This window comes from Phalacrocorax aristotelis, chromosome 23 (assembly GCF_949628215.1).
Source record: "Phalacrocorax aristotelis chromosome 23, bGulAri2.1, whole genome shotgun sequence".
In the NCBI taxonomy this organism is placed as follows: Eukaryota; Metazoa; Chordata; class Aves; order Suliformes; family Phalacrocoracidae; genus Phalacrocorax; species Phalacrocorax aristotelis.
The window spans coordinates 1093496-1104570 of NC_134298.1; the positions used below are offsets into that span (position 1 = coordinate 1093496).

Sequence of the window (11075 nt, forward strand, 5' to 3'; positions counted from 1 at the left end):
CTGCAGTTTCCTAATGGCCCATCAATTAGCGGCTGTAGAGCTCTGGTCTCCCTCCTTGCCTCCCTTATCACTTAGAGATTGGTGTGATTGTGTGCTTTGTTTCACTTTTCCTTCTATTTTTCATCCCTTTGAAAAGAAAAGAGACTTGATCTGACAGCCTTAGTGAACCAGCCGCGCTCACCTTCCACACGCCTTTACGGTGAGCTCTGCTGAACTTGCTCAGGTGCTCGAGTCTCTCAAGACACTGAAAGGCTCCTGTCCCCAGAGAATATTGGGTCTGTTGAGTCAAGGCTCATGGGAGAAGCCCCACGTTGAGCTCAGGCTCTGAAGTGTCTCCCTGCAACACCGGCAGCAATGCTGTCGTGGCGGTCACTTTTCAGGATGCCCGAGATCTTACAGACATGAAGAAAAAGGGAAAGATTGGCCAAATGAGCAATCCGTTTCAGACGTAGCGTGGGTAAAAACGCCCTCAGGTCATGGGAATTGTCATTCTGGAACGGGTTATTTTGTGCCCCCATAGTCCAACATATATATCTATTGTTTGCTCTTCGAGATGTCCTGCATTCCCTGCAAGACCCTGAATCCTCTCTGACAGGTCTTTGGGAACATCCCAGCGGGAGGACAGACCTGAATTCCACGTCCAGGTGGGATCCAAACCTTATCATTCTTACCCATCCAGCTGGAAATGGGCTTCTCCCATACCTTCCAGTGTCTCACAGAGAAACTTTTCTCCACGTGCCTCACTCTCTGCCTCCTCTTTCCCTCTGCCCATTACTCCTTCGGGCCCTTTCACCACCCACTCTCTTCCACGAGGTACAAACTCTCTTTGTCACCTCAGAAGGCCTCACTGCGATCATCTGCTGTCATGGCCTAGTGAGGTGATGTCACTGCATTAATTAGACCATGTTGGCCTGCCACCATGGCTGCTTCTGCCAGCTTCCAGCGGAGCTTCCCCTCTCCAGGGCCAGCTCGTTGCTTTACAAAACAGATTCAATATACCAAGAGATGTGTGCACAAAGTAGATCCCAGAAATGCACATCCCAGGAATGCAGTGATAGAGTTAGAACTGTTATGAGTAAAACTTGTGCCTTTGGGGGAGTCAGAAAGGCTTCAAAACAAGAAGCGCCTAAACAAATTTACGATGACGACATTTGACCTTAGAAGAAGCAGATGTACAGAACCATAAAGATAAGGAACTGCAGAGCAAAACACTAAACGAGAACAGACCATCCCTCAAGGACAGGATATACGTGATCTCAGAACTGATTTTGCACGAAAGCAGAAGTTAACTAGCGGACACGGTGAGGAAGAGTATATCCTTCACCCAGAGACCCCTGACAGCCACCCAGAGACACCAACAGTTATGGGCAAAGGACATTTGCATATGATATTGAGTTCTTGGAAAATAATGAATATTGATATCTCTTCCCGTGGGGTGGGAACTAATGAATATGTATGTAAAGCTTGTATAAATTATGCAACTAACCCTGTGCAGGCGCGCATATTAGGAGGAGTGATCCCCTGTGCGTCCAGCATTGCAAAAAAGAATACCTGCTGAATAGTCATTCAGACTATTGAGTCCTGATTTTGGCTTTTCACGGCATCAGCAGACACCAGCCACTTTGTAATGCTAGCAGGACCTTTTTGAAAGGTGCGTGAAAGCCTGTAACTGAAGGGTCGTGTTTTAACTGCACACACGAGCTTTACAAAATGACAAAATGTGAAAGCCCTTCCTGGCTCTTCTCTGCTATGTCAACTCCTGCATTAGTAACCTAGCACCAGAGTGGAGCCCACAGTCTCTTCGCAGAGGCCTCCTTCCAGCCCCCACACACTTCAGAACTCCAGCCCCTTGGGGCAACTTAGCAAATCTGTTTCAGACTCACTCCACAAGTAGGAACCTGGCATCCCTTGAGACTGCGGTCAGTGCGTCCAGTCCAAGCATTTACCCTGTCACCTGGACGTCAACTCCAAAGGTTCTGAATCCTGTCAAACAAGCTCACGGTCTCAAAGCCAAGCTGCTGTGGGGAGTGACTGAAGGTGCCTGTGACCTCGACATCCCCTTCTCCTGTCTGTGTGGAGCTTGAACTCTTGACTCTTTGAGATTACTTTCTATCACTAGCAGGAACATTCTGAAAGCTTTGTGAAAGCTTGTAGCTGGATGACTCAGCTTTAGTTGTATATGTGAGCTTTAACAAAGAGACAAAATGTGAAAGCCCTTCTGGCTGTTCCTTCCTGAACCAAGATGTACATTAGCAACTTGGAACCCGAGTCCCGGTGTTGACAGAGCAGAGGGAAGCACCTGCTCAGGGTTCCCTTGGCTGTCCCAGCAGGGAAAGTCAGAAGCCCGAGAAGAGGCCCCGTATGTTCCATGGCAGCAGCAGCCGGTCCCAGCGGCAGGAGCGAGGGCTGCCCGGCTGCCCGCGGGCAGGAGGGTCTCTGCTGCCCGCCTGCCGGTGCCGAGCAGCAAGGCGCTGCTCCTCGCCGGGAGCCGGCGGGGCCGGCGGCTGCAATCGCTCCTTCCCGGGCACGGCCGGACACGGCCACCGCTCCGCTCGCGCTCCCTGCCCCGCTGCCGCTGGCGCCGCCGCTGTCGCGGGGGATTCCTGTCTGCGTCGCGGTGGGAGGGCGGGGGCCGGTGCCGCTACCGGGGCCGGTCGCTCGGGGGAAGCGCCCCGGGGCCGGGCGGGGCCGGGCGGGGCCGGGCGGGGCCGGGCGGGGCCGGGCGGGGCCGGGCGGGGCCGGGCGGGGCCGGGCGGGCGGAGCGGCAGCGCCCCCTGGCGGGCCCGCCCGGGGCCGTCCCCCCGCCCCCGCCCCACACGCCCGGCCCCGCCCGCGCCGGTTCGTGCCCGGCCGCAGCCCCGGCTCCTCTCCCCGTGTCTCCCACGGCGCAGTAATACACCGCCGCGTCCCCGCGCCGGGGCCGGGCGAGCCGCAGGACGCTGGACCGGCGGTCTGGGGCCACCCACAGCCGCCCCGCGGGGTCCCGCAGCTCTTTGGCCTCTTTAAAAGTGAGCCCGATGAATGCGGGGGCTCGGCCCGGGAGCTGACGGTACCAGTAGATGGACTCGTAAGACAGAATGTTGGGGTGTGAGCAGGTGATGTTGATGCCGGTGTCCTCGGTGGTCTCTGCCGACGGCTCCTGCTGCACCTGGGCTCTGCCAGCAGCCACTGCCAAGAAAAGAGAAGGAAAGGACAAGGGTTGTCAAAGATCGCCCAGCCCCAATGGCTCTTTTAGGAGAGAAGCATCAGGAAGAATGGCAGCGAGACAGGACAGGAACAGATTGGGACATGCACCTATGAGCAGAGATGGAGAGCGATCCTGGCGTGGGTGTGTGGTGCGGCAGGAGAAGGCTGGGAGGGAATTTGAAATTCATGCATGCGGATATTAGATAAACGTCAGGGGCATGGATAGATGGATGGAGAGAGGAAGAGCAGGGAGAGTGGGTGTGAGAGTGAAGGACAGAGGGCTACCCTCAGGGCAACGGTAGCTGCTGAATGTGCAGGGAAATGCAGGCGTACGTGCAGGCAGCCGTTACTGACAGAAATGAAGAAGAAATCAGGAGAATAAAAAGAACAGGGAAGAGGAACGCCGGATGGCAGAGAGGCAGCGATGGGGAAAGACACGCTGAAGAAGGAGAGGGAAGAGTTGGCGCTGGGCGCCCTGGGGAAGAGCCCGGGCACCGCCCCGGCCCCCACCCACCGCCGCCAGCCCCGCGCACCCAGGAGCACGGCGGCCAGCCCCGCCAGCCCTGCGCCCCGGCACCGCCGCATCCCGCCGCTCCGCCGCCCGCGCCTCGCTGCGCCCCGCCAGCCCCGGCTCTCTGCTCCGGCCGCGCCGCCTCCTCTCCCCCTCCTCTTCTCTCCTCGTCCCCTCCGCCGCCGCCAGCTCCGCCCCGGGGCTGCGCCCTGCGCCGGCGCCGCTCGGGGTCTCGCCCGGCCCCGCAGCGCTCAGTGGCTCTGCACGGGCAGAGGTTTCTCTCCTGGGAAATGGACTCTCCCCGTCCTCCTGGTGAGCAAGGACTCCCCCGCAACAATAACCCCGCACAGCGCCAGGCACGGCCTGGGGGAGCTGCAGGGCCCTGAGCCAGGAGATGGACCAGCTTCCCAGAGCTGCCTCCGAGCTCAGGGGCTGGCAACACCAGCCGCTGATTTCCTGCGCATGGCAGTGAGGAGGCTGAGAGGCTGCCTTCAGCTGCCTCTCTGCAGTCCCAGCACACTGCCTAGAAGTTGTGTCTAGGCAAAGCGGCTGTGACTTGACTTCTACCAGCACTGCTGCATTCCTGCCCTAGAAATTCTGGGGCCTTTCATCCCAGCACTCACAAGAAGCCTTCAATGGGGAATGGGCATGCTCTATACCTGGCAATGAAAAGGCAGCAGTGTTGGAAATCACAGCACAGCCCATATCATTAGCTGTGACAGTCTGCATTGAAGATGAGCTTGTCAGGAAATTGTTACCTCTGCAAAGGGTGCCTGTGTTCCTGCGGCAATGAAGGGCAGGTATAAAAGCCAGAGCAAGTCCCCGCTCTCTCATCCACTTCTCTTGCCTCCTTCTCCTTGGGAACAGGTGAGTCCTGAGCCCCTTCTTCTCCTCTTCCAAAGTGAAATCTCTCCTTGATGGACACTTGAGCTGCTACTGGCTCTGGCCTGTGCTCAGGCTTTGGAGCATCATGCCACGGGAGAGAGAAGTGGGGAGGAAGCCTGCTAGAGAGAGGCTGGGACATGTCAGAGGGGGCATTGGTTTACAAGTTAGGAGAGGGCATCCGTGGGCAAGGCTGTCATTTGTAGGGGAAGGAATACTGTGTGGTTTCTGGCACCGCTTTCAGGTCCTCGCACAGTAGTACCTTGCCTCTTTAGTGACAGGGAAATAAGCTGCACCTCACCCATCCTTGTGCTCTGCTTCCTCCCTGCCTTGTCTGCCAGGTGCACCTCCAGCCCAGAGACATGTCCTGCTACAGCCAGTGCCTGCCATGCCGGCCCTGCGGCCCGACCCCGCTGGCCAACAGCTGCAATGAGCCCTGTGTCAGGCAGTGCCAGAACTCCACTGTCGTCATTGAGCCCTCTCCCGTGGTGGTGACCCTGCCCGGCCCCATCCTCAGCTCCTTCCCACAGAGCACCGTGGTGGGCTCGTCCACCTCCGCTGCTGTTGGCAGCATCCTGAGCTGTGATGGAGTGCCCATCTCCTCCGGGGGCTTTGACCTCTCCTGCATTACCAGCCGCTACTGTGGCAGAAGGTGCCCTCCCTGCTAAAGATGCTGGGAAAGCCCCAGGGAGACAGCCTGAGGGACTCAGAATATGGTGCTGGGCAGAGAATTGCTCTCCTGGATTGTGTTTTCAGCACATCTCAGCAACCTTGCCTTTGCCTCCCTTTACTTTGTTGGCTTTGGTTCCCCTTGGCAGCAAGGCCCCACAAAGGCCAGCCTGGTGGGGACCATCTGTCTCCTCTCCGTCTATGGGGCAGGCAGAAAGACTTTGTGAAGGGACTTCTCCATGGCCAACGACCGCACACTCTCGGCTGCCTCTGGGGCTCCCTGCATCGCTGTCCTCCACTCAGAGTGACTTTGCTTCCCTCTCTGGACTCATTAAAGTTGTGCCACATTCAAGCCTGGCCTCCATGTGGTCCTTCCCTCTGTGGACGCTCTCCAAGCTGCCAAAGCAGAGGGGTGTTGTTCTGTGGTGGAAAGGGGTGAGGGCACAAGGACACCCTTGTTCCTTCAGAGAGGATTGGGAGGTTGGGACATGTCGCAGTGGCTCCACTTTTGGGCACCATCCCTTGGTCCTGAGGAAGACATTTCTGGCTGCTTTGCTGCCGGTGACCATCAGGCCTTGCCCTGCTGTGTCTCTGCCCACAAATGCCCAGCAAGGCAGGAGGCCCTGAGGGCTCAGAAGCCCCATGAGCCCCCTGAGGAAGGGCATTTGTCTTGCTATGGCCAGAGCTGTGCTGGGTTGGCAGGAGGTGGGTGTGGGGCTCCCGAAGATGATTGGCTTTGCAGAATGAGAGGAGTGGTAAAGCAGGGAACAGCCTTTAGGATGGCCCACAGCTGCTACTCCACCTTCCTCTCCTCTCCCCCACCGATCATGGGGCCATGCCTGGCAGGCATGAGCATCAGCAGAGGGGAAATTCGCCCATGCCACTGAGTATGTTGAGGCTGGAGAATGGAGGTAAGCCTGTGGGAGCTGAGGGTAGTCAGCACAGAAATGGGGATGGTGAAATGATGTATTTCTGAGGGAGATCAAATTGCTCTGATACAGAGCAGGCAGGAGAATGTGAAGATCAGCAAGGATGAGGGTACCGGGTGCACTTCCCATGAAAGCTGCATGTGAGCCTCAAAGCTCTTGACTGCTTCATTGGTCCCCCCAGAGAGTTTGTTCTGAGGAATTGGCTGCCATTCTGGGGGTGGAGGATATTTTTCCATGTAAATTTCATGCCTTGTGATCAGTGGAAATGTCACCTGGCAGCCACTGAAATCTCATATTGTAATTCCTTCATGTAAAATCAGATGTTGTGACAAAAGCATACGAGCGGAAGAACAGAAATCCCCATGTCAATATCGTCCATCAGGAGGGAATTATGGTCATTTTCATGTTTTTATGTGGGACAGAGCTAATTTTCTTCACTGTAGCTGGTACAGTGCTGTGCTTGGGACTTAGTGTGAAAATAATGTTGATAACACACTGATGTTTTGGTTGTTGCTGGGTAGTGCTTGTACTAGTCAAGGACTTTTCCAGCTTCCCCTGCTCTGCCGGGTGCACAAGAAGCTGTGAGGGGAGGGGGCACAGCTGAGAGAGCAGATTCAAACTGGCCAAAGGGATATTCCATATCACGTAACATCATGGCCAGTATGTTATCTGGGAGGGGCTGGCCGTGGGAGGGAGGCAGCCGTTGCGGCTCAGGGACGGGCAGCATCGGTTGGCAGGTGGTGAGCGGTTGTATCGTTTGTGGTTTTGATTTTTTCCCTTTTTCCCTTTTCCTTTTTGTTATATTATCATTACTGTTGTTATCATAATCATTATTATTATCATTATTGTTTTATTTTAATTATTAAACTGTTCTTACCTCAAACCACAACTTGAGTTTTTTTTTTTTGCTTTTCCTCTTCTGATTCTCTTCCACGTCCCACAAGGGTGCGGGGGACTGAGCGAGCAGCTGCGTGGTGGTTAGTTGCCGGCTGGGGCTGAACCGTGACAGATGTACGAGCAGATAATGCCTTCTGATGGCTGAAAGACAAGGGAATATATGGAGAATTGCAAGGATGATACAGATGAAGAAAACCAACTTGAAAATCAGAGTGCTGCTTTGAATGTTGGGGATGGGCACCAGAAAGCCAAGGGTCTCAATGAGCATTGTGTCACCTCAGGCCAGGCTCAGCAGAGCCCAGCATCACAGTAGAAATGGTCAGTGTTGTTCCTGGAGCAGAGAAGACACTGCAGCAGCAGCAGAGACACCTGGGAGATGATGACCACAAAAATCGGTAGCCATGCTCACAAGCATAGAAAGAAGCAGAGGATCTTTGTCGTGTAATACAGCTGTTTGGGGATGGCAATGTAGCAGTCGAAGGACATCACTGAGAAGGTCAGAAACTCAGTGGTACTCAGGAATAACCGGGGAAATAACTGTGCCAGGCAGCAGGAAACACAGACGGTTGTCCTACTGACAAGGAGAATCTCCAGTGTTTTGGGGACAATGGTGAGGGTGTTGTGGATCTCCAAGAAGGAGACCTTGCCGAGGAAGAAATACGTCAGGATCCTCAGGGACTGATCACTCCCTGCAGTGAAAAAGATGAGGCCATTCCCATCCGAGTGACGAGATACATGGAAAAGGTAAGGACAAACAGGACCATGTGCCACCTGGGATGAGCTACCAAGTTGATCAGGGGAGTGGAGGATCACCCTTATGAGGAAAGGCTGAGAGGCTTGTGTTTGTTCAGCCTGGAGAAGAGAAGACTGAGGGGGGGGAATCTCATCAATACTTATAAATATCGAAAGGGTGGGTGTCGGAACGATGGGACTGGACTCTTTTCAGTAGTGCCCAATGACAGGACAAGGGGCAATGGGCACAGGCTGGAACACGGGAAGTTCCACTTAAATATGAGAAAAAAACCTCCTTTCCTGTGAGGGTGATGAGCAGTAGAACAGGCTGCCCAGAGACATGGTGGATCCTCCTTCTCTGGAGACATTCGATACCCCTGCCTGGATGTGCTCCTGTGCCCCCTGCTCTGGGTGTGCTTGCTCAAGAAGGGGGGTTGGACAAGATGATCTCCAGAGGACCCTGCCAACCCCTAACATTCTGTGATTCTGTGTTCCTGTGATTCTGCATACCCCACTCCCAAAGGCTTTCACAATCACAACAGCCAGGTGGAAAGTCTGATCAAAACACAGCTCTCTCTTACTTTGTTGGAGAGTTCTGACCCAGTGCTGACCACAGGTGATCATCAGAGCAAGTTGGGAGGGGCGGGGGAGGGAGGGAGGGAGGGAGGGAGGGAAAAAGAAAGACATGGCATATCCTCACACCGAAAAGCCCTGGGGTGACCAGCCAAAGATTGCAGGGCTGGGAGCAGCTGGGCCCCTTCTAGTCAATACAGCCACAGGCAACCCCACTAGTGCACCCCAGGCCAGCAGCATTTGCCCGCGCTGCACCCATCCGGCACTTGAGCTGGTTCTTCCACCAGCACTGTGGCATTCCTGCCCCGGAAATCCTGGGGCCTCTCGATCCCAGCACTCAGAAGAAGCCTCCGTGAGGGAAGGGGCATGGCATAAGCCGGGAAATGAAAAGGCAGCTTTGGGAAAACAACCACCCAGACCATGTCATTACCTGGGAGGTTTTCCGTCCATCATGAACACCTTAGAAAATTGGCACTTCCGTAGAAGCTACGTCTGGGCCTGGAGCAGGTCAGGGCCACCATAAAAGGCAGCCCAACTCCTCGCTCTCTCATCCACTTCTCTTGCCTCCTTCTCCTTGGAAAGCAGGTGAGTCTGAAGCCCTTTCCTCAGGTGCTTTTTCTGTGTATGCAGATGTGTGCTCCTCCATCCTATGCTGGGTCGCGGTGCTGCTTGAGATGGGGAAGAATGGTGGTGGTCTGACTCAAGAGAGTGTCTGGAACTTGGTAGAGGGGGCTTTTCTTTTAAGAGGCAGGCAGCAGCCTCGTTGGCCCTGGCAACACTTTGCAGTACCACGTCTGCATAAGGCCAAGAAACCCTTTTGCCTCACTGCCCAGTTCCTACCTCCTGGCTCAGCAGGTGCCTTTCACTTTGGTGATGGACTCATGCCAGACTGCTCTTCACATGTACCTGTGCTTTGATTCTTCTCTGGTCTATCTCTCAGGTGCATCTCTGGACCCAAGACATGTCCTGCTATAGCCAGTGCCTGCCATGCCGGCCCTGCGGCCCGACCCCGCTGGCCAACAGCTGCAATGAGCCCTGTGTCAGGCAGTGCCAGAACTCCACTGTCGTCATTGAGCCCCCGGCTGTGGTGGTGACCCTGCCCGGCCCCATCCTCAGCTCCTTCCCACAGAGCACCGTGGTGGGCTCGTCCACCTCCGCTGCTGTTGGCAGCATCCTGAGCTGTGATGGAGTGCCCATCTCCTCCGGGGGCTTTGACCTCTCCTGCATTACCAGCCGCTACTGTGGCAGAAGGTGCCCTCCCTGCTAAAGCCACGGGTGACAGCCTGGACAAGGATTGCCCAGAACCCAAAAGCTTTTGCTAAACTGAGGACAGAGCTCCTGGCCATTGATTTCAGAGAGGCTGAACGTCCAGTGCTCCCACCCAAAAGGAGGGCAGCTGGAGCCCTCTCAAACATGGCCAGATTCTAAATCTCCTGCCTTCCACTCCCTCCCATCTTTTTCTTGTCTTCTGAGCTAAAACTCCCAGAGCCCACCTGGGGCATCTGCTGACCCCTCTCCCTCTGTGGGACAGGCAGATGGATGCCCTGCGGAATCTTCACCATGGGCAATGGGAACAGACTTTCAGCAGCCGCTGGTGCTCTCCCTGCACTGGCAGCATCCTCTAGAATTGAACCCGTTTCCCCTTCAGGGTCATTAAAGTTTTCTGCATCCCAGCCTCTGCCTCCACATAATCCTTTCCTTGGTGGATGTTGTCTCGTGTTGCCAAGGATGGAAGGCATTGCCTTTGTTGGCAGGGGGAGAAGGTGAGGGCACAAGTGGACTCTTCATCCTTCCCAGCAGAATGGGAGGGTGGGACAGATGGCAGTGGGGTCCTTCCAGTCACTGTCTCTTGGAGCTGAGGATGACATACTCAGATCCTCCACGGCCAGTGGAGATCAAGCCTTGCATTCTGGCATCTCTGCTCAGATATGGCCCCTTGGCCTCGGATCATGTCCTGCAGGAGGGAAACTGACCACTGCTATCCCCCAGTGAGGAGGCCAGTGCTGCTGGAGGCTCTGAGAGGTCAGCAGATGACAAGCCTGTAAAGAGGGGAATTCTACCTATACATCCTATACATCCTATACAACCTCCACCTCCCAGACAGTTGCCTTCACAGGGCTGAGGTGACTCCCAGGCTGATGATGAAATCAGCCTGGCCAGGCCACACACCAGGGCCCTCATGCCTCTCACACACCCCCAGATCCCACCACACAGGGTACCCCAAGGGCAGCAGCCAGTGCCCAACCTCCCACTGCTGCTCTGTCATGCCTGGCCTTCCCCCAGCCACGAGGCAGCTTTCCCCAAGGCCAGCCCTTCTCCTGGCAGGGCCTGTTGCCCACCTCTGCCTGGTGGTCTGCTCCCCCACTGAGATCTTGGATCGAGCTGTACAGCCTGCTCCCACTGCAGAAGAAATGAGGCGGGGCTGGGGGAAGGCCGCGAGGTATGGCATGGGGAGGGTTCCAAGGGTGGGCAGAGTGCGCTGGGGACAGCAGGTCCTCCGGATCCCAGCACATGGCCACGCAGCAACTGGAGGGTCCACAGGGTAGTTCTGAGTCTTTTCCAAAATTGTTGTAATCATAGCTAATCCCAGGAAGGATGATTGCCGCATGGCACATAATTTATGTTTTCCATCTTTGAACTCTGACCTCTTGAGGGACACACCCTGGAGCAGGCATTCTAGGAGACAGGCCTGCAGG

General features: G+C 55.6%; 1 protein-coding gene across 1 annotated transcript; it reads left to right on the forward strand.

Annotated features, from left to right (window-relative positions):
* Nucleotides 1-4486: 4486 nt before the first annotated feature.
* Nucleotides 4487-5247, forward strand: LOC142067800 (feather keratin Cos1-1/Cos1-3/Cos2-1-like). The gene is made up of 2 exons (XM_075116762.1): nucleotides 4487-4564; nucleotides 4933-5247. The coding sequence occupies exons 1-2, from the start codon at nucleotides 4487-4489 to the stop codon at nucleotides 5245-5247; spliced, it is 393 nt and encodes a 130-aa protein (XP_074972863.1).
* The last annotated feature ends 5828 nt before the right edge of the window (nucleotides 5248-11075 follow it).

What these genes read in the sequence shown, in the direction of transcription:
- LOC142067800 (XM_075116762.1), top strand. Translation starts at nt 4,487, where the DNA reads ATGAAGGGCAGGTATAAAAGCCAGAGCAAGTCCCCGCTCTCTCATCCA. An exon ending in CTCCTTCTCCTTGGGAACAG is followed by an intron (nt 4,565 to 4,932) that starts GTGAGTCCTGAG and finishes GTGCACCTCCAG; the next exon opens with CCCAGAGACATGTCCTGCTA.